This window comes from Cyanistes caeruleus, chromosome 30, assembly GCF_971803275.1.
Source record: "Cyanistes caeruleus chromosome 30, bCyaCae1.hap1.1, whole genome shotgun sequence".
NCBI classification, from domain to species: Eukaryota; Metazoa; Chordata; class Aves; order Passeriformes; family Paridae; genus Cyanistes; species Cyanistes caeruleus.
In genome coordinates this window covers 3,269,157-3,291,754 of record NC_141730.1, presented here as the reverse complement: position 1 = coordinate 3,291,754, position 22,598 = coordinate 3,269,157, and the positions used below count along the sequence as shown (strand labels likewise).

The window sequence follows — 22,598 nt, the reverse complement described above, 5'->3', positions numbered from 1 at the left end:
TCTCTCCCCGCCTTCCTTGTGGCCCCTTCAGGTCCTGCCAGGCCACAGTGAGGTCACCTCAGAGCTCCCCCTTCTCCAAAAGGAGCAATCCCAATTCTCCCAGCCTTTCCTCCATCCCTCGGATCCTCCTGGAGCCTCCTCTGGGCTCTCTCCAGCAGCTCCAGCTCCTCCCGGGGCCGGGATCCAGGATCAGGATCAGGATCAGGATCAGGATCAGCAGGACCTGTCAGGGGCTGCTTTTACCGGAGCAGCCCAACCCAGCAACATCTGTCAGCTCTGGAAAACTTTGCAGACACTGGAATTCCTCTCCAGCTCCTTTCAGCAGCGCCAGGAGGATTCCTCAGCCTCCTGCAGCTTTTAGCCTGCTTTTATCTCTCTCGGGGGCATTCCCAGCTCCAGGTCCTCATTCCTTGCCTCAGGAATTCCCCACAAAGCCCCTTGGCACCGGGGAGAGCCGCTCTGCCCTTCTTGGCAGGAATTCCCTTCCCCAGAGCGGCTCCAGAGGGAGCTTTTGGACCAGCCCGGCTTTCACACGCTGCAGAGAATTTCTCCTCCTGCAGGTTTTTTATTTATTTAGGCGGACACAATCGCGGAGGAGGAAGTGGAACAATCCCAGCGGGAAAAGGGTTTCAGGCTTCAAAGCGGCGAAGCGACGAAAGGTGCTGTGAGCAGGAAACAGAAATAAATACGAATTATCCCAGAAGATTGGGATGGGGAAGGGTCTGGAGAGGTCCGGAGGGAGATGGGAGGCTCAGCAAGGAGAAAAGGGGGATCCAGGGGGGAATTTCAGGCTCATCCAGGTGGGATTTGGAATCTGATCCCAGGACAAGAGGGCGTGGCATGGCATGGAAAAAGAAGTTACAAGGAAAAAGAAAACCAAAACGATGGGAATTTGAATGCAAAAGGACTTTAATGTCAGGGAAGTGTTTGGGTCACACGGAGGGAGCACAAAGGATGATTCCCAGGGCTTTGGGAAGCCATGCAGATCCACAAAGGCCGGAGAAGGCGATTCCTTGGATGTCCCTGGCTTGCAGCTTCCCCAGGAGCTGAGGCCAGCCCGGGGCTGCTGGCGGGAGAGCCGCGGCTGCCTCAGAAATAAAAGGAGCCACAGTTTCCTCCTCCAAACCTCCTGGAGCTGGAGCTGCCCCCTCCATAGGAACCCCCTCCATAGGAACCCCCTCCGCAGGAGCCGCCCCCAAAGGAGCCGCCCCCAAAGGAGCTGCCCCCACCACAGGAGCCCCCCAAGTGCCCCATGGAGGAGCCAAAGGTTCTTCTGCTCCCAAAGGATCTGCCCCCTCCAAAGGAGCCCCCGGAGCCAAAGGATCCACCAGAGGAACCGCCTCCATAGGATCCACCAAAGGAACCGCCTCCGTAGGATCCCCCCGTGGAGCCGCCTCCGTAGGATCCCCCAATCCCACCCGTGGAGCCGCCTCCGTAGGAACCCCCAATCCCACCCGTGGAGCCGCTGCCCCCTCCGTAGGATCCCCCAATGGCGCCCCCGGATCCAGAGGATCCCATGGCCCCTGACGGGAAGGAGGTGCCCACGATGCTCTCCTGCGGGCAGGAGCTGAGGATGGGCCCCGGGAAGGTGATGACCACGGGTGGAGGGTAGACCACGGCCCGTGAGTCCCCGCAGGAGGTGACGCAGGGCTGGCTCCAGGCGTCCGCGTAGGGCTGGGGACAGGACACCTCGCACGGCGACGAGCAGCCGCTGCTCATCATCGCTCCTGAAGACATTTCTGGGATGGACGGCAACCTGCGACGGCACAGAAATCACAACTACCCATCCCAAAATTCCAGAGGGAAACAAATCCTGCTCCGGTGCCTTCCCTGGGCAGGGAAAAAGGGAGGAATGAAGAGCTTGGAAAGATTCCTGAAAACATCTTTTTTTGATAGGAGGAGAACTGCAGCACTGCAAAGGTGGAAAATTAAGATATTCAGGGAGCTCTGGGCCTTTACACAATCACCAGCACAATTAAATCTGTAATTTCCTGATTGAAGAAATTATTGCCCTATAAATACAAGATCTCCTCTCATTTCCCTCCACCCTGAGTAAAAGCCAAGCTCGGAGTAGTTAAGTTGTAACCTCCCCATCAAATAATCAGGGTTTAATTGACACTTTCCCCGTGTGGTTTGGAACAGAACAATCTCATTGAGATCTGCGTCTCCCAAGCCACAAAAAGCTTCCCTGCCCACGAGACAGAATGGATAAAATGGAATAATTCGGCTCGGAAAAGAGCCCTGAGTCCATATTCCGATCATTTCGGAGCTCTGACATGGAATTATTTCAAATGAATTATTTCAAATGAATTATTTCAAATGAATTATTTCAGAGGAATTATTTCAACCCAGCACCAACAGCCGCATCCTGGTTAACAAAAATGAAATTAGAGGCAGAGAACTCACCGGGCTCGCAGGGAAAACCGGACTGAGGAGAAGGTGCTGGAGAAGCTGGAGGGAAATCCTGGTTTTTATACCCTCCCCGACGACTCCCAGGACATGCAACACAACTTTGGGACATCACCAGCCACGCTTTTTGCTGTATAAGCGCCTTCTAATTGTAATAATTGCTTTGATAAGTGTTAATGATTCGTAAATCAACTCCTCATCAGCCGATACAAGCACACACCCTTTGTTTTCCTTTAATCCTTAAATAATTTTTAGATGATTTTTTTACTGCTGCCATTTCCTGACCTGGTTTGACTTGGGGGTTGGCTTGGAAGGGTGAAGGATCAGGAATTCACTCAGAAAAGGAAAAAATCGGTTTGGTTTCATCAGGGGGAATATTTTCTGTTCTGCAGAAAATTCCCTGGAAATCCAGAATTGGGGAAAAAACACAACTTTTGTCTTTATAAATCCTTGGATGGGAAGGGTCATTTTTTATACCTGTTTAACCCAAGGAACTGGTTGAAAAGCACTTAAATTAATTCCTTGGACGCTCATTATCATCTGAGAAAGCCTTGTGCGAGAGCATTTAATTATCGTAATTCTCCTTTTGTCACCCTGATTTTCATAATTCTCCTTTTGTCATCTTAATTATCCTAATTCACCTTTTATCACCTTTTGGGACAGCCGCAATATTCCAGGCAGGCACATGGAGGATTCATCACTGGAGGAAAAAACCTGAATATTTTTGAGTGCACGAAGCCGATTCCATCAAAAAACACAATAAAAGCATCTCAAGACTGGCCAGGGTTATTTTTTTAGGGAAGGCAGAATTCCTGGGTTTAAACCTCGCCTTGTGAAGGGCAGAAATGCATGAATTGGTGGAGAGATCTCCAAGCAAAATTTCCTTTATGAATCAGCAAGAACATCAGGAGAGTTGTAGATGTGATGGACATTTTGGGGTGGCTGTCACAGACAAACATCTCACACAAACATTGGAGGGTCTTGGTCCTAAATCAAAGTCAACTGAAGAGATTTGGGATTTGAAAATAAAGATTTGAGATTCGAGATTTGAAAATTGAGATTTGAGGTTCTAGATTCGAGATTTTAGATTTGAAATTTGAGATTCGAGAGTTGAGATTCGAGATTTGAAATTTGAGGTTCGAGATTTGAGGTTCCAGATTCGAGATTTTAGATTTGAAATTTGAGATTTGAAATTAAAGAACTGAGATTCGAGATTTGATTCTCGGCCGGAGCTGTGGGAGGGAAGCGGCTCCAGTTTGGAGCTGGAATTTCATCCTGTTTTTCCTGGAAAGGGCGGTCAGGCCTTGGGAAGGGCTCCCTGGAGGTGTCCAAGGAACACCTGGACATTGGTCGGGGTGACCAGGTGGGGATCGGTCCCAGGTCAGACTCCACGACCTTGGAGCTCTTTTCCAACCTCAGCAACCCTGAAATTCCGTGATCGTCCCGTATTTCCCGTTTCTATCACGATAAAGTTTATTCTCGGTGTTTATACAAATCCCATCCCCACATTTCTGGTGTTTCCAGACCCAATTGGAAAACAGGACATGAGTATCGGGGTTAAGATCTTGCGACAGAACCCGGACAAGCCCTGTCAGGCCCCGGTGACATCCCTGGGTTTGACAGCTCTGCCAGTCAGCAATTCCTCCTTGACTCCTCAATTAACGTGAAACTTTCTGGGTTCCTCCAGTTGGGTGGGGAAATATCGATTTACATGGAAAATCCCGGGTTCTGCTGCTGGTTCTCCCATTCTGGCGGCTCTGGGAAGTGGCAGCACTTCCAATCAGCTCCCCAAAATCCACGTTTTGGGGCGGGAAGTGGAATATTGGGCGCGAAACCTATTAATTAATCAATAAATCCCTCGAATGGATTTAAACTCATTTCAGCTTCAGTTCCAGCGAGACCCAGGGACGGCACCAGCTCCGAGGGGGATTCCAGGGGGGTCGGAATGTGGAGCAAATGGAATCCAACCCAAGGGGTGCAGTGCTTGGAACGTGACTTGGGATTAATAATGAATTTATCATGTCACTTAGGAGAACAATTAGGACAATTAATGAAATAATCCAGCCAGCAAAACACGGTTTGGTAAGGCGTGGGAAGCTCTTGCACAAAGAGCGGCTCCCATCCCACTGGGGGTCGGGAAAAGTATAAAAGAGCTCTTGGAATTCTGCAGTGCCATCCACAGCTGCTCCTCTTCTCCACTTCTCCAGACCCGGTGAGTTGGATCTCCTTTGTCCTCTGCGTGAAAATATTTTCTGTCTTTACTCTCCTTCCCAAAATGTTTTCAGGAATCTTTCCAAGCTCTTCTCTCCCTCTTTTTCCCTGCTCCGGGAAGGCAATAGAGCAGGATTTTTTTCCCCTCTGGAATTTTGGGCATTGGAGTTAGGATTTATCCCCTGCTCCGGGTTCCTCCCCTTCCCAAAAGGTGTCTCCTTTTGTGGAGTTTTTCACAGAGGAGTTTTTCTCCTGCAGAGCCTGGGGTGCCCAGCAATTCCGCTTGCCTTTTCCAGGCTTTAAAATCTAAAGTCCCATCCACACCTGCATTTGTGGGCATGGGATCGATGTCAGGACTGGAATTTCCCAGGCTCTGGGATGGATTCAAGGTTCTTGGTGACCACCACAACTTTATCTTCTGCTCCAAGAAACTCCTAGGGATGAGCTGCTTCCAAAGGCCCCTGGAGTCCCCTTTGCTCTCCAGGATTCCCAGCACAGCCAGGGCAGCAGGCAAGCCTTTGGGAAGCAGCAGAGCTGAGTGCAGAAAAATGCAGGAAAGGGACAAACCTGGCTCTTTCAAGTTCTCCTTCCCGCCCTTTTTCCCGCTGACAGAAGGCACCGGAGCAGGATTTGTTTCCCTCTGGAATTTTGGGATGGGTAGTTGTGATTTCTGTGCCGTCGCAGGTTGCCGTCCATCCCAGAAATGTCTTCAGGAGCGATGATGAGCAGCGGCTGCTCGTCGCCGTGCGAGGTGTCCTGTCCCCAGCCCTATGCGGACGCCTGGAGCCAGCCCTGCGTCACCTCCTGCGGGGACTCGCGGGCCGTGGTCTACCCTCCACCCGTGGTCATCACCTTCCCGGGGCCCATCCTCAGCTCCTGCCCGCAGGAGAGCATCGTGGGCACCTCCTTCCCGTCGGGGGCCATGGGATCCTCTGGATCCGGGGGCGCCATTGGGGGATCCTACGGAGGGGGCAGCGGCTCCACGGGTGGGATTGGGGGTTCCTACGGAGGTGGCTCCACGGGTGGGATTGGGGGTTCCTATGGAGGCGGCTCCACGGGGGGATCCTACGGAGGCGGTTCCTTTGGTGGATCCTATGGAGGCGGTTCCTCTGGTGGATCCTTTGGCTCCGGGGGCTCCTTTGGAGGGGGCAGATCCTTTGGGAGCAGAAGAACCTTTGGCTCCTCCATGGGGCACTTGGGGGGCTCCTGCGGTGGGGGCAGCTCCTTTGGGGGCGGCTCCTTTGGGGGCGGCTCCTGCGGAGGGGGTTCCTATGGAGGGGGTTCCTATGGCGGGGGCAGCTCCAGCTCCAGGAGGTTTGGAGGAGGAAACTGTGGCTCCTTTTATTTCTGAGGCAGCCGCGGCTCTCCCGCCAGCAGCCCCGGGCTGGCCTCAGCTCCTGGGGAAGCTGCAAGCCAGGGACATCCAAGGAATCGCCTTCTCCGGCCTTTGTGGATCTGCATGGCTTCCCAAAGCCCTGGGAATCATCCTTTGTGCTCCCTCCGTGTGACCCGAACACTTCCCTGACATTAAAGTCCTTTTGCATTCAAATTCCCATTGTTTTGGTTTTCTTTTTCCTTGTAACTTCTTTTTCCATGTCATCCTTTTGCCTAATCCGGGAATTTGGGAGGGTTGGAGGTTCCTGAATGAGAGCCAGGTCCCTTTATCCCACCCAGTGCTGGGTTTGAGGGGTGGATAACAAATTTTCCACCTTCAGCATTTCCCACTGAAACTCTTTTATATCCCTATTTTTTCCCTTCACGTTTTCTTTCCCACCTTTTCACCTACAAATCCTTCGGCTGAAAACCATTTTGACCTGAGCCAGCTGAAATCCTCCTGCCTTTAATCCTGGGGTGACTTTTGGGCCACTTCAACAGGAATTTGGAGCTCTGGTTTCACCCTGTGACACATTCCAGGATTTGCTGAACTGGAATTCTGTGGGATTTCGTCTCCTCTCCCCAGAGCTTCACCACAATTACAAACAAATTATCCAATTATTTTCCAATTGAGCCTCTTCCTTCAGCCCCATTAATGTTTTGCTCTCAGCTGATTAATTTATTGCGTGCCATCATTAAATTAATCGCAGATTAAAATTCCTAAACCTCTTTAGGCACACGGGGAATTTAAGCAACTTTAGTAGTGTGTCATCCAATTTTCTATTTATGTCCTGGGCTGTCAATTATAATATTTTAAAGCCATTTTCAGCTTAAACAGGGAGCAAAAAATTAAATTTTCCAAGCAGGATTCTCTCATGGGAAGATCCTCTTTTCCCTGATATTTCCCGTATTTCAGTTCATCCTTCTTGACTCAACAAACATTAAGGATTCTACAGTTCAATATAAAGTATTAAAATAATTTTTTCAGCTTTTTTTTGGGTGGTTCCCGATCTCCCTCCTGTGTTTTCCAAGGGAGTAAAGCCGGGTTTAAGTCACCCCTCGCAGATCTTTAGACCAGGGGCTCACCCACGGCTGTTTCTGTGTTCCCATCCTGGCAACCAGGACGTCAGGCGGGGTTTGTGCTCTTGTGCCACTCCTCCCTTGGGAAATTCTCTCTTGCACAGCCCGGTGACATTCTGCTGTCAAATAAAAGCAGCCCTGTGATGATGCCACAGCAGGGAGAGATTTCCCCACATCCTGAATCGTTGGGCACTGACGGCTCAGAAATCAAGGAGAGCTTCTTTGGTGGATTTCCTTTGGTTCCCACCCCCAGTCCTCAGATTTTCACCTTTAGCACCCCGGAAAATGCGTTCAGCTTCCCTAAGGCTCAGAATTCTGTGGGGAATCATGATAATTCCTAAAAACTGGTTCTAAATATGGTGACAGAATGGATGGGGCCGGGTTCTGCTCCCAGGGAACAGGGACAGGAGGAGAGGGAACAGCCTCGAGCTGCCAGGGTGGATATTTGGGAAAATTCCTCCTGGAAAGGGCAGCCAGACCTTGGAAGGGGCTCAGGGAGGTTTGGAGTGGCCGTCCCTGGAGGTGTCCAAGGAAGGACTGGACATTGCACTGGACATTGGTCTGGTGGAAGATGGACCAAAGGTTGGACTCCATGACCTCGGAGATCTTTTCCAGCCTCAAGGATTGGAATTTATGATTCCAAGAATGATCAGAATCCTTCAGAGAGAGGAGATGATCTAAACCCGGGTGTAAACACAAAACCCTCGTGGCTTTCCAGACCACATCTCAGCCCTTGCTTGTTCATCCTGCAGCTCAAAGTTGTCACCTCCAGAGAGCTCCGTGCCCCCCGGAGAGCAACCGAACTCCTCTGCGCTTAAATTTTAGGTGCTTCATCCAACCCTCGGTTTCACAACCCCAATTACTTAAATAATTACTGCCCAATTACCATAAAACCCCGTAATTGCTTCTCACGGAACCAGATGAGGGAAGCCTAAGGAGGTAGAGGAAAGGACGGGAGCAAAATGGTCCCGCAGAGAAAGGAAATCCCAACAAAACGTGCTGATGCAGGAGGATTTTAATGGGATACACAAGGGGATGACACCAAACAGACGCTCCTTCCTTCAGCTTCACTGTCCGAGAAGAATCCACCTTCCACCCATTGTTCTTCTCCTGTCAGGGCTGCATTGACAAGCTCCGTGCCAGGCCTTTCAAGCTGTTCTTTTTTCTTCTCTTGGCACAATGGGAAGAAGGAGCTGGCACTGAAGGGTGATTTAACAGAGGCTGCTAATTAAAACAAAAGGGGAATGCGGGGAAGAGGTGTGGGCCCTGTTCCCAGAGGTCCTGAGCGAGGGTGGCTCCCGTTGATGCTTTCGCCGTCTCCAAAAGCCAGCCCCAGCTGCGGATTTGGATTCTGGGGTTTTATCTCCCGGGCCCAGGGATCTTCAGCTGCCTCAGTTTCCCAGGCGGGATCCACGGCTGCTGCTGGTGTAGAACTTCCTGAGGAAGCAGCCCCCCGAGGAGGAAGCCCCACATCCAGAGGAACCCCCCCTTCCTGAGACACCCACGGAAGAGCTCCCACATCCATAGGAGCCCCCAGAACCATAGGAGCCCCCAGATCCATAGGAACCCCCAGATCCATAGGAGCCCCCAGATCCATAGGAACCCCCAATTCTTGACAGGCCACCAGAGGAGCCTCCCATCCCTGAGCCGTATGAGGAGCCACCGGAGGGCTGGGGCAGGGATGAGGCCACGATGCTTTCCTGGGGGCAGGAGCTCAGGATGGGGCCGGGAAAGGTGATCCACACGGGCGGGGCGTAGACGAGGGCCGTGGAGTCCCCACAGGAGGCCACGCAGGGCCCGAGGCCTCTGCTGTAGGCACAGGGCTCGGGACAGGCCACCTCGCAGCCGGGCAGGCACCGGGAGCTGATGCAGTTCATGGTTCTCAGAGCTGGAGGAGGAGCTGGGAGAGAAAAGATGGAGTCAGGGAATGTCACAGCCCCACCACACACACACACAGAGGTCCTTGTCCTTGTCCTTGTCCTCCCTGCTCGTGGAATTCCAGGATGCCTGCGGCTGGGAAAGAGCTCCAAGAGCAGCGAGTCCAAGCTGTGCCTGATCCCCACCTGGACGCTCAGAGCAGTGTCCAGGGATTCCTCGGACACCTCCAGGGGCAGCCACTCCAACCTCCCCAAGACTCTTCCAAGGCTTGGTTGCCCTTTCCAGGAGGGATTTTCCCAAATATCCACCCTGAAATTCCCCTGGCACAGCTCGAGGACCTTCCCCTCTTGTCCTGTCCCTGTTCCCTGGGATCAGATCCCAAATCCCACCTGGAGGAGCCCAAAATTCCCCCTGGCAGCTCTTTTTTTCCAGGCTGAGCCTCTCCCAGCTCCTCCAGGGGTTCTCCAGACCCTTCTCCCGCTACCCCAGCCCCTCAATGATTGTCCTGAACTGGGGGACCCAGAACTGGACACAGGATCGAGGTGTGGCTTCACCTCCTCCCTCAAACCCTCCTGACCTGGGACTCCGTTTCTCCCTCTGCTCCAGAAGACACCTAGGACTTGGTTTCTCAGTAAATTCAAGCTTTAAATTCGCACCTCAAGCTTTGAAAGCCACAAGAAAAAAATCCATGTAACCTCTAAAATTCTATCTTTAAGTATCAAATTGATTTTTTCCGACTGCAGTGAGACTCCAACGAAAAGCAGGATTTCACTGCCGCGTCTCCTGGCTAAAATCCCCCAAAAACCAAGGAACGAGTCCTGGTTTAAAACTGTCGCTACAGAGAAAGAGAGAGAGCAAAGATCAGCTTAATTCCAACTCACCTGAAGTAGCAGAAGAAGTCAGGAGATGGTTTGAGGAGACTCCTGAGATGTTCCTCCTTTTATACCTCTTTGGAGGCAGCTCCTGGGGTATGAAGCATCCCATAAAACCTCTCACCCTTACCAAATTCTGGATTTTTTCCCTCTGTGTGACTCCTCTAACGCCTGTAATTATTTTCATAGTTTCCAATTAGCAAATCAACCCTCGACATATACAATCTGACTCTCATATCATAAATTTGGCTTTTTCATTGTGTGGGAATTTTACAGCCCAGGCTCCTGTGCAATATTCCAGGGATGACTGGATTTACAATGGAACCTGACCCCTACCTGTTATTTCTCATTCATGATTTAAGTGAGGCCTGCACAGATCAAGCCTGCAAGTCTGAACCAAGGAACGGCTTGGGTTGATGGCGAGATAACTTTGAAGGTCAAACCCATTTGGGAAGAGTTTCAGAAGGAATTTCCTCATGGGAAGGGCGGTCAGGCTTTGGAGGGGGTTGACCAGGGGGGGTTTGGAGTCCCCCTCCCTGGAGGTGTCCGAGGAAAGACTGGACATCGGTCTGGGTGACCAGGTGGTGATGGGTCAAATGTCGGATGTGATCACCTGGGAGGGCTTTTCCAAGCGAGATGATTCCAAGGTTCCAAGTTTGGGATCCACCTTAGGACACAAAGGCCTGGTGACCTTGGGCTGTGCCCTCGCAGAGGCACCGGTGACGCGGTGGCGACATCGCTGAGCTCAGCATCCCCAAAATGAGTTTTGATTAAAATTACTCAGAGGTTTCAGGGCTCAGAGGACCTCGCCTGTCGCTTCAATCCCTTTGAAATGTGTTTTCGCTGTCTCATCCCCTCAGTCCGTGCACACAGGGAGGGTTGCAAAGATCCCTGACCCCCATCCAAGGTCGGATGATTCCGTTTGGGAGGGATTGGACCCAAATCTGAGGCTTACACCCCAATTGTGTGAGTGACACGTGGGGAGCCGCCTTCCTGCAAGTCACAGAAGGAAAATAAACACAGAGATCAACTCCTGTTTCCTTTGGAACCGGAGTGATGCCGAAAGGATTTTTCCCCATGAAGTTTGAGACAAAGGGAGACTTTTGGGTGTTGGGTTTGTGTCACTCAAAGCAGGGCTGGAAATGATCAGCAATTATGAGCTGAAATGAAAACAATGGCGAGGCTTAAGAGGATCTTTTTCTTTGTAAATGATAAGGATTTAGTAACTGAAATGGGTGACATCACATCCTCCCTATTGTCTAAAAACGGGATAAAAGGGGAGAGAGCTGAGAAATCCTCCATTCCTGCAGCTCCACTGATTTATTCCCTCCAAGACAACGGGGTAAGTCTGACTTCGTTGTACTCCTCCGTACTTTAAAATATCTTCTTTTTTAGCTTGCAAAATTCCTGTGGCTTTGGAAAAGCTGAGGGAGATGAGTGAATTTGGAAAAGTTGGGGGAAAGGGAAGAACAGAGCAGGGGCTTTCCTTGGGGACTTTCTGAAGGCAAATCTTCCTGTAGATCTACTTGAAACGGGAATTAATGGGACTTTCCTGGGCAAGGAATTGCCCCGGAGAAAAGGATAAGGTTCTTTTTGAGAGATTCCAAAGAAAAAGAGACGTGGTGGTAGGAAAGGAAGAACAGAGGAGCCTCAAAGAGGTCAGGAAGGAAGGTAACAGCAGGAAAAATGTGAATCCATGAGGGAGGGTTGAACTGGGAGCAGCTGGAGAAGGACAAAGCACAACTGGTTCATACTGGGAGCCCGTGGCCTGGCTGTGCTGCCTCCTTGACCGCACACTTCCTTTCCCAGCTCGATCCCAAATCCTAAGGAATGATGTCGAACGCCGGCTCCGAGTGCCTGCAGAGCTGCGAGGTGGCCTGTTCCCAGCCCTGTGCCTACAGCAGGAGCCTGGAGCCCTGCGTTGCCTCCTGTGGCGATTCCAGAGCCGTGGTGTACCCTCCTCCCGTCGTCATCACCTTCCCGGGCCCCACTCTCACCACCTGCTCCCAGGAGAGCATCGTGGGAGCTTCCCATCCCATGGTTCTTGGTGATCCGGTCCCATACATCTCCGATGAATCCTATGGAGCGGGGGGCTCCTTTGGGCCTGGGGGCATGGCAGGGGCAGGAGGCTCCTTCGGATCCAGGAGCTCCTTTAGCTACGGAGGCTCCTCGGGGATCGGGGGTGCCTTTGGGCGTGGGGGTTCCTTTGGTTCTGGAATGCAGAATTCCTGGGGGTCCAGTGGGTACGGGGGCGTGCTGGGGGCGAACGGTTCCTTCGGATCTGGGGGTGCCTTTGTCTCCGGAGCCTCCCCGGCAAAGGTGGGCTCCTGTTACGGCCTGAGGTCCCGCAGGAGCCGCCTGGGGAACTGGGGCTCATGCTAAGGTCAAACAACCCAGAAGATGAAAACCCAGGATCCAGATCCAGACCTGGAATTCCGAGGCTGCTCCCTGAAAACCAGGCCCACATCTCCTCCTGTTGTGCCTCATCTTCGATCAAACGCTGTTCCGTGGGATGAAGTCTCTCCTGGAACTCTTTAATTCATCTTGTCCCCTTGTCCTTTCTGGTGGGGTGGGAATGCTTCAGAATTCCAGGTGGGCCTTTCTGTAAAGGCTCCGGCTGCACCCTGTGACGTGGCTTTTGTCACCCACGGGGGTGGCCTGGCTGCCCTCGGACCACCAACGAATTGTTCTGTTTTATTCTGTTTTGTTTATTTCAAGCCCTAATAAAAATCTTTCTGATCGCATTGGCAGCTTCCTGGTTTTCCTTGACATGGAATCCCAGGATCATTTAGGCTGGAAAAGACCTCCAAGGTCATCAGGTCCAGCTTTTGATCCCCACAAAAGCACCCCTAAGTATCCCAATCCCCCATTACCCTGGCTCCAAGGGTAAACTGGTTTTAACTGGGAGCTGCACCATTCCATCCCTGGAGGTTCTTCCAGCCTACTGGAAATCATTCTGTGTTGTTTATTGGATAATGTGGAATAGATCAGAAAGGGAAAATAGCTTATTGAGGAATTTCAGACTAATTATATTTGCATTACAGTGGGATTAATTCCCATCTGATGAGAATTAATTACTGCACAAGGATTCCTTTCTTCAGACCGGTTTGTAACTGAAACTGTGGTGAAATAAAAGCCAGGACCCAGGCCTGTGATGCAACAGGGCTTTAATACAAACAAAAGGTGGGATGAGGCACTACAGGGACAAAGAACAGAATCTCCATGTCAGAATTCCCATTTCAGCATTCCCATTTCAGCCTGGACTCCAGTCCAGCAGTCATTCCGAGACATTCCTTCTCCACCTGGACACTTTCACAGCCAAGTCCCATGACTGGTTTGACTCTTCAGGTTCAGGGAGTACAAAACACAACAGGAGCGAGGGACAAAGGGAGGGAACATCGGGACCCTAAGCCTTGGATAAAGCACAACAAGATCCAAACAACCCCGGCTCCGACCGGATCAGCTGGAGCAGAGACTGCTTGGAATTCCGAGCCATCAACTACTACTTTGCATCCTATTTTTCCTGTGGACATTCCTCAGCTTTAAAGGGTTAAAAAGGCCCGTAGTTCCCGTAGCGATACCTGTAGTACCCTCGGGAAAAATAGGGATAATAATTCCTGCCGTAGCCTGAGAAATAGGAGCCGCGGTAGAGGCTCTCCAGCCGTGACATCCCACCCCCGCAGGAGCCGCCCGAGCTGTGGGAGCCCATCCCGTAGGAGCCCCCGCAGGAGGAGCCCATTCCTCCCCCTCCAGAGCCCATCCCGCCGCATCCCGATCCCATTCCTCCTCCAGATCCCATCCCGCCACCTCCAGACCCCATTCCTCCTCCAGATCCCATCCCGCCACCTCCCGACCCCATCCCGCCTCCTCCCGACCCCATCCCTCCTCCAGACCCCATCCCGCCACCTCCCGACCCCATCCCACCTCCTCCAGACCCCATCCCACCCCCTCCAGAGCCCATTCCCCCGCCGATTTCAGGGATGGACGACCCAACGATGCTCTCCGTGGGGCAGGAGCTGATGATGGGCCCCGGGAATGTCACGACCACGGGCGGGGCGTAGACGATGGCTCGGGATTCTCCGCAGGAGGCGACGCAGGGCTCGCTGCAGGCGTCGACGTAGGGTTGGCTACACATCACCTCGCAGGGCGAAGCGCAGCGGGCGCTGAGCAGTTGGCCATAGGAGGACATCGTTCCCGATCCAACCTGGAAGGAAGAGAAGGTCCCAGCCTGGTTTGGAAGATCCCAGAGGATTGGAAAGATGGGGAAGAATTCCTCAGTTCTGGAGTTGTTTTTGTGTTTAATTCTTTAGTTGCCACCTTTTAAAGGATAAAAAATGTCCCCAGGCTCCTCCGTTTTGGGTGGTGAAAATGTGTTTTGTCCCTAAATTCTTAGGGATGAGACAGAGATATCCGGTAGGAAATGGGAGGTGTATGGGAGATTATTCCCTTTGGAGCTTGCTGGAAAGGGAGCTGGGTTGTGGGAATGGGGATTTGCCAGGTGGTGTTTGGATGTAGAGGTGCAAATGTGTGGGATTAAATCATCTGAATAAATGAGTTTGGGGTTAAAAGAATTAAAATAATAACTTTAAAAAATCATCATTTCTAGGGCACAATCTGCTTTTCCATAAACTGCGCCAATCAAGGGAGATGAATTGTGGGGAAATGCTTCCAATTCTGTTCCCACTCCTCTCTAGTGCTCCATGGAATCACGGAATGGATCCTAAAGATCCAGTTTTGACCCCTGGCATGGGCAGGAACACTTTCCATAGACCCCAAAACCCACCCAACCTGGCCTTGGACAGTTCCAGAGATGGAGCAGCCTCAGCTTCTCTGGGAATTCCATTCCAAGGCCTCCCCATGCTCATAGGGAAGGATTTATCCCTAAAATCCCATCTAAACCTCATGTCCATCAGTGTGAACCCATTCCCCCTTTTCCCAGCACTGCATCTCTTGGAAATTGTCTCTCCCCCCGTTCTTTTTTGGCTCCTTCAGGTCCTGGAATGCCACAACTGGGTCACCCCAAAGCTCCTCTGTATTTTTGTCCTGTCTCTATTCCCAGAATGAATTCTGGGAACAACCTCCCTGTCCTTCTCCCACATTATTCCCTTCCCTGCTCCTTTTGGGAATCAATCCCACCCTGATCATGAGTTTGGAGTGACCCTTCTCCACAAATAAATGCCCAATTCCTGAAAATTCCTCCCATCAGCATTTTTGTAACTCCCATTCCTTTCCCTCCTTTTATCCACCTCAAGCTCCACTTCCCACACAAAACGGGTTTGGAGAATAAACTCTACCCTGATTTAGGATAGGATATAAAACCTCAGATCAAAGCTCCCCATAAACCAAATTACCTCTAATTAGGAGCTGATTCAGTTAAATCTGACTTACCCAGTCAGCAAAGAGAACGAGTCAGCGGAGGCAGCTCCGGGGCCACCAGTCAGGAGCACTTTTATATCCTGTCATGGAGAAAGGAAATTGGGAGCCACCTTGACGCAACCCCCTTGTGAAATGGAATGTTTTCCCTGCTCCTGCCTCCCCTTGTCGCAACTGTTTTGATAACGCCTTAGGATTAGGAGATAATTCCCAGTCCCACACAGGGCGCCGCAGGTGCTTCACCCTTCCTGGGCCTTTGCTGGAAATCTCTCCATCCATGAGGGGGATTTTCCCTAAAATATTCATTCTGAATCTTCTGGATCTGTGTCTGTGGTCACTTTGTGTTCACTCCATGGGTTTTTATGGAATTTCCTTCCTGGGAAAACTCCTAGGCCCACAGAGGGGTGTGGGATAATCCCAGGCCTGCTCAGGGTGCTTCACCCTTCCTGGGCCTTTGCTGGAAATTTCTCCATCCATGAGGGGAATTTTCCCTAAAATATTCATTCTGAATCTTCTGGATCTGTGTCTGTGGTCACTTTGTGTTCATTCCATGGGTTTTTATGGAATTTTCTTCCTGAGACATGAATTTCTAGGCCCACAGAGGGGTGTGGGATAATCCTAGGCCTACTCAGGGTGCTTTACCCTTTCTGGGCCTTTGCTGGAAATCTCTCCATCCATGAGGGGAATTTTCCCTAAAACAGGTGGATTTTCCCTAAAAAATATTTGCTTTGTGTGTACATGGTCACTCTGTGTTTGCTCCATGAGTTTTTGTGGAATTTCTGTTCTTTGAACAGATAATTTCCTTTTCACATTCCAAGTAGGATGTTTGAGGTACCGAAGCCCTTCTTGGACAAGAATTCCACCAGAAATTCAGCTAAAAAAAGGGCACCTGCCCAGGATTTTATATTTTATCATCAACTCCTCATCTCAAAGGTCATCCTTGTAGAATAAACACCTAAAAAATACTAAAAACTTGGAATAAATTGAATTTTCCTTTGAGGATGTGTTTTTTAGAAGCCAAGATGAGGAGAGGAATTTAGTTTAGGATTAGACAACTCGGAGGAAACATTACCTGAAGTGCAGGCCCACAAATGCAGCTCAAACAAATCCCCAAGGCCTGGAAAATGCTCCTAAGGTGATTTTCACACTCACATTTACATTAAAAAATCCCTCTTCCTTTTCAGTTGCAATGAATTATTAAAACAAAAGGAAAACACAAAAACAAAGCTCCAAATAAATGATTTTATTTACATTTCATGGCTCTGAAATCAGTCTAATGAGTAGAGGATACACATGAGCAGCACAGATCAGTCTGACTCACTTAATTTATGGCAATTAAAAGCACCCATTAATTACAGCGATTGACAGCTGAGGCAATTCCAGGAGTTACCAAACCCAATATTTGAGAAAAGTCCATAAGAACCTCGTCCCATTGTCCTGGAGGGTTTTCCAATGGAGAGAAAATTGGTTTAAAACCCAAAACTGCCAAAAGTCCTGGGTTTTGTTTCTGGAATCAGCGTTTTTCCCTGGAAGATTTAATGGGATCCTTTCCTTCGTGGGATTTCACAGCCCTGATATTCCATGGAAATCCTTCCCAAAAAAAATCAGCTCCCAAACGCAAACCCCTGGCACAGGCCCGAAACTCCTTTCACAACCCCTGAACCTGCCTCAGATCAAAGAGTTCCTTAAGAGATAAGAAAAAGAGATAAACTCCCTTCCCAGCTGGAAGAGAAATCCCTCTGGAAACAGAAATTAAAACTAAATAGAAGAAATAAAAATAGAAAAATTAAAAAGAAAATAAATAAAAATAAAGGAAATAAAAATAAAAGAAATAAAAATAGAAGAAATAAAAATAAAAGAAAGAAAAATAAAATATGAATTAAATTAAAACAAATACAAATTAAAACAAACAAAAAAAATCAGGAATTTTGGATTTTTTCCGGACTCACCTCAAACAAACCAATCCCAGAGATTTATCTGGGAGATTCCTCATCCTGTTTTTTCCCTGGCATGCTGATGTTGTTGTTGTTGTTGTTGATGTTGTTGTTGTTGTTGATGTCGCTGGTAAATAGATTTTCTGGCTTTAGGAATTCCAGGGCTCTGCTCTGATCCTTCCCGGCTGCTTTGCATACGGAGATGAAATCAGAGGAAGCTGCTGCAGCTGCTTTGCTCTTCCCTATAATTTTCCAAATTGGGCTCCGAGGCCGCTTGGCAGAGAGGAAATCATCGGTGTCATTATCCCAGATCGGAGCAGAACACCATCCTTAACCCTCATTTTCCCCCAGATTTTATCGAGGACAATTCCAGGCTCGGAAAGGAACAACCAACAACAGCCGGGCAGGAAAATAAATGGGATAAAATTTGGGAATTGCTGCGTGAAGTTAAGGCTAGCTTGGATCCTGGGATCTCAGGTTTTTTCTGAGCTGTCACCTGGATTCCAGTTTCCAAATAAAGGGATGATATTTTGGGGTGTTTTTTCTTTGGATTATTGTGAGATTGAAGGGGGATTTGGGATGAAATTAAATCACCAACAACTGCTTGTTAATTATTTGTGTTTTCAGCGCTGTTTTATTGCTCAGACCAGAGCTGGATCTCAGTTCTGTTCATTTCTGTCTATTTCTGTCCATCTCTGATAATTTATGTCAATTTATGTCAATTTGTGTTAATTTATGTCAATTTCAGTCCATTTCTGATGTGATTCCCTCTGTTTGATCCCATAAAAAAATCAAGTTTTTGGCAGCCTCCCATTTCCTACTGGACATCTCCATCTAATCCCTAAAAATTTAAGAACAAATCCCATTTTTACTCAGATTTCCTCTCTCATGGAGAGGTTTGGGAACATTTCTTACCTCTGGCACCACGAAAGGTGGTGATTAAAGAATTAAACACACAAATAACTCTGGAACTGATGAATTCTTCCCCACCACCCAACGAGATTTGCTGGGAGCTGAGGAACAATGACGGCACCCCCCAATTTCCTGGGAATCTTTCATCTTGGAAACAAAACACGGCTAATGCGTTTCCTTTGAATCTTTAATTCCCTGGATAAAACTCGAGGGGAACGTGGAATTGCAGCCCCAGAGCGGGGGAAGCCTGGAGTGCCTGGGTGTAATTTGGGTCTGCCTAAAAGCCAGGCCAGGTGTCCCTCCGGTGCCACCACCCAAACGCCTTCTCCAGGTCAGGGTGACCTCCAGGGCTTCCCGGAATATCCCGAGGTGGAAGGCAACCCCAAGGTTCATGCAAAGAACCCCAAGAGCGCCCGGAGCTTTATCTGGGGTTTTTTTGGGGGGTCCTGGGTCAGCTGGAGCCCCCCAGGAGTGGGCAAGGATCTGGTGAGGCTCAGCCCAAGCCCAGACCCCTGGAAGATTGAGGAGAAAGGAGATTTTGGTCTTCATGGAGGAGCTGGAGCATGGCCAGGGATGGGAACGGGGCTGGAGCGGCTGGAGAAAGTTCTGGAAAATCCTGAGGGAGCTGGAGGGGCTCAGCCTGGAGAAAAGGGGGATCCAGGGGGAATTTTGGGCTCTTCCAGGGGGGATTTGGGATCTGATCCCAGGGAACAGGGACAGGACAAGAGGGAACGGCCTAAAGCGGTGCCAGGGGAGGCTCAGAGTGGGAAATTTGGGAAAATCCCTCCTGGAAAAGAGGAAAAGTCCTTGGAAGGGGCTCAGGGAAGGTTGGATCCCCATCCATCCCTCGGAGGTGTCCGAGGAATTCCTGGATGTTGCTCTGGGTGTCCAGGTGGGGATTGGACACAGCTTGGACTCGATGACCTTGGAATTCTTTTCCAAGCTCCGGGATCCCGGGATTCTAAAGAGCTGCAGGATCTGCTCCTCAGGAAGGTGGGTGCTCATGGGTGAATTCGGGGTTATTTGGGGCATCTTAGAAGTTCCACCCTTGCAAATAATTAATTTTAATACTTCATGAGTGCCTGTGGAATGAGCCAACACCACGGAGCCAATTCCCATTCCTGCATCGCCCCATGGCTCACCGAGGTGTGGTGCTAAGATCCAATTTAATCGTCCATTAATGAGAAAGATATTAATTAAATCTTCATTTGCCTTCATTGCCTCATTAAAGCTGCTCGTCTCAGCAAGAAAATCTGGCAGCTTCCTCTGAGTTCCTTCAAGGATTAAAGCCGGAGCTGGCGGCACAAAACCCTGTAAAATGAATTTATGGTTGGATTTCATGAGGGAAAAGGAAATTTTCCCAGGAAAAACAGAGCAGGGTTTTGTTGTCCAGAGGAAATATTGGAATTTCCACTGGAATGGATTTCCCAGGCTGCTCCATCCCTGGAATTGTCCAAGACCAGGTTGGAGCATCCTGGGATCATGGAAAAAGAGTTGGAATAAGACGATTTTTAAGAACCTTCCCAACCCAAACCATTCCATGATTTTATGATTCTTAAGCCTGAAAAGGGATTTTTAAGGAAGGAAAAGCAGCCCCCTCCCTTCCCCTGGGCCTGAGCCAAGCTTTGGCCTCCCTGACCTCATCCCGAATTTTGCTGCTGTGCAATATTGGGAATATAATGATGGGTTATTGGGAATAACCTGATTAATAACTGGGTGTGCCCCAGCCCCAGCTCCACCCTCTGGATGGAGAATCCTTGGGAAGGTCGGGTCACTTTTGGGCACTGTTCCCCTAATAAATGAGTATTTTACCCAGCCAGGAGTGGGGAAAGGGATCGGGCACTGCTTGGACACAACCTTGGAGAACTTTTCCAACCTCAGCAATTCTGGGATCTACCTTTAAAAAATAAAAAACCAAACCAAACACAAACCACAAAGCTAAAAAAAAAAAAAAAAAGGAATAATTTCCATTCCTCCTCTTCCAGGAGGAACTGGAGATTTTCCAACTCCTGGAGCAGGATGGGGTGGAGCCGATGAGTCAATCCCGAGGTCTTGGGGTCCACCCCGCCCGTGACCTCATTGCTGGAGTTTTCCCAACCCTTTCTCCAAGAGCCAAACAAGAAATGTGGGATCCGCCAGGCTCGCGGGCTGATCCTCCGAGATATCGGGGTGGTTACACCACCCTCGGGATTGGGAAGGGGATGGGGAAAGTGGGGCACACGCAAATGGGGTAAACAGAGGGGCTGGTGGGAATTCCCAAGATGCAATGGGAAAAATGGAAATGTGGATAGGCAGGGAATGTTTGAGGGGATTGTTACAGCAGGAACGGGTTTGGGGGGATTTGGGATTCCTGTTTCCCACCTGGATGCCCAAAGAGAAAGAGAAATCCTACAAAAAACATGGAAAAAGCGTCCCCAGAGGTTGGAATTCTTCCTTCTGGCTGTTTAGGGGCTGTTTTAATGTCCCTGACAAATTTTCCACAATCCCTTTTCCCTCTGAAGGGAACCCCTGGGTTGGGGCTGGGCCCAGGAGGAGGAGCCCACCCTGAGGTTGGTGAGGAATTCCAAAATTCCATCGTTCAAGGGCAGCTCTGAAACAGCCCTGGCCCAGAAGATCCCTCAGGGATTTGGAATTTATCCAGGTTTCCCAGTTAGGAGAATTTCCCCGGAAAAGAAAATCAGGAAACCACTGTGATAATGCAGAATAATTTTAATGGGGAGGGAAAGAACAAGAATAAAATAAGATAAGATGAAATAAAATAAAATTTAAAAATAAAATAAAATAAATAAAATAAAATAAAATAAAATAAAATAAAATAAAATAAAATAAAATAAAATAAAATAAAATAAAATAAAATAAAATAAAATAAAATAAAATAAAATAAAATAAAATAAAATAAAATAAAATAAAATAAAATAAAATAAAATATAAAGTGTGCAGGTCCAGGGGAAGATTCCTCACTTTCATCCTGGAATTTTGGAATGGTTTGGGTGACATCATCCACATCCATGGGCAAGGGACATCTCCCACTATCCCAGGTTATTCCAAGCCCATCCAACCTGGCTTTGGACACTTCCAAGATGGAAAATCCACATTTTTGTGGCCAAGCTTTCCCACTGGGGTAATTTTTATATGAAAAAAATTAATTCCCACAAATCTTTTTTCCTTTTTATTAAAATTAAATATAAGGAGATTGGTTAATTCCCTTTCCCGACTTTCCTGCAGTGAAAGTGAAAGCCGGGAAGCGGTGATGGGATTGTGTTTGTATTTATCCCAGGGAAAAGGGAATTTCCTGCTGAGTAATTCCCATAAAAACTAAGCCAGGCTTAATTAGGCCTGGCAGGGAAAGGCTTTGTCAGGTCTGACCACACTTGGGGTGTTCCTCAATCTCAGTTTCTCTGGAAAACCACGGGAAAACAACAAACTGCTCCCACAAATCAGATTCCAAGGGTCAGGTTGCCCCCGAATTTGGAGAAAATGGAATTTAATGGCTTAATTCCGCCACTTGGGAATGTCTGAGGGGGGAAAAAAACCTCAAAATACCCCAACCTTAAAAAGATCCCAACTTAAACTGAACTTAAATTCCCAAATCTGCTTTGGAGGATCCTCCAGAGCCTTTGGATTGGGGCCAGAGCCACCTCACACTTCCAAGACCTCGTTTTCCTCCTTTTCTGCATCCGCGTTTTCCTTTCCTGGCTTTTCCGGATCTGGAATTTTCTCCTCGCTCCCATTCCCGGCCAGCTGCTGGCTCCCACAGCTGCTCCTCCGGCAGGGATGGATCCAGCGGGAATTAAAAATGTAGGAGCAGCGCGACGCTCGCCGGGGGCCGAATTTTGGGATGAAACCCCGGGAACGCGGGATCTGCGCCCCGTGGGATCTCAGGGAGGTTCGGGAAGTTCCCGCTCCTCCCTCCAGCATTCCCAAGGATCCCACCAAGGTCTCCCGTGGGTCCACACCGAGGACGGGCCCAGAGGTGAATTTTGGGATGAACTCCCCGCGACGCGGGATTTCCGCTCCGTGGGACCTCAGGGAGCTTCCCGCTCCTTCCTCGGGCATTCCAGAGGATCCCAGCACCATTCCCGAGGATCCCACCACGGTCTCCTGCGGGCAGGTGCTGATGATGGGCCCCGGGAATGTCACGAGCACGGGAGGAGGGAAGATGATGACGCGGGAAGCGCCGCAGGAAACCACGCAGGGCTGGCTGGAGCCGGAGGCCGAAGGCGGCGGACACGGGCCCTGGAATTCCGAGCACATCTGGGAGGATCCGGGGAGAACCTGCGGCCAGAACAGAGAAATCATCTCAGAATTCAAAATTTGATTCCTCTTTACTCCTAAATCCCAGTGGAAAATGCCTTGCTCTGGTTAATCTTTACTTGACTTTTGTTTTTCTCAATTTAATCCAATTTTTGATTGATTTTTAGTTAAATTTTAAAAATAATGTTTCATTTTTATTTTTAAGTTTTAAAAATTTTATTGGATTATTTAATTTCAATTTTTTGATATCAGCTTGTAAATTTTTATTTAATTTTATCTTTTTTTTGAAAAAAAAATGACT

General features: G+C 49.3%; 2 protein-coding genes across 2 annotated transcripts; one reads left to right on the top strand and one right to left on the bottom strand.

The window, feature by feature from the left end:
• Positions 1-954: 954 nt before the first annotated feature.
• On the bottom strand, positions 955-1,749 carry LOC111939511 (uncharacterized). The gene has a single exon (XM_023941784.2). It carries the CDS (start codon positions 1,735-1,737, stop codon positions 1,090-1,092), a length of 648 nt encoding a protein of 215 aa, XP_023797552.2. The 5' UTR covers positions 1,738-1,749; the 3' UTR covers positions 955-1,089.
• A 3,574-nt stretch (positions 1,750-5,323) lies between these two features.
• Positions 5,324-6,169, top strand: LOC147648848 (uncharacterized). Its single transcript, XM_086866084.1, has one exon. The coding sequence runs from the start codon at positions 5,324-5,326 to the stop codon at positions 5,969-5,971; it is 648 nt and encodes a 215-aa protein (XP_086722210.1). The 3' UTR covers positions 5,972-6,169.
• The last annotated feature ends 16,429 nt before the right edge of the window (positions 6,170-22,598 follow it).

Bases quoted from the DNA above. Each gene is read 5' to 3' on its own strand.
- LOC111939511 (XM_023941784.2), bottom strand. From the start codon at position 1,737: ATGTCTTCAGGAGCGATGATGAGCAGCGGCTGCTCGTCGCCGTGCGAG.
- LOC147648848 (XM_086866084.1), top strand. From the start codon at position 5,324: ATGTCTTCAGGAGCGATGATGAGCAGCGGCTGCTCGTCGCCGTGCGAG.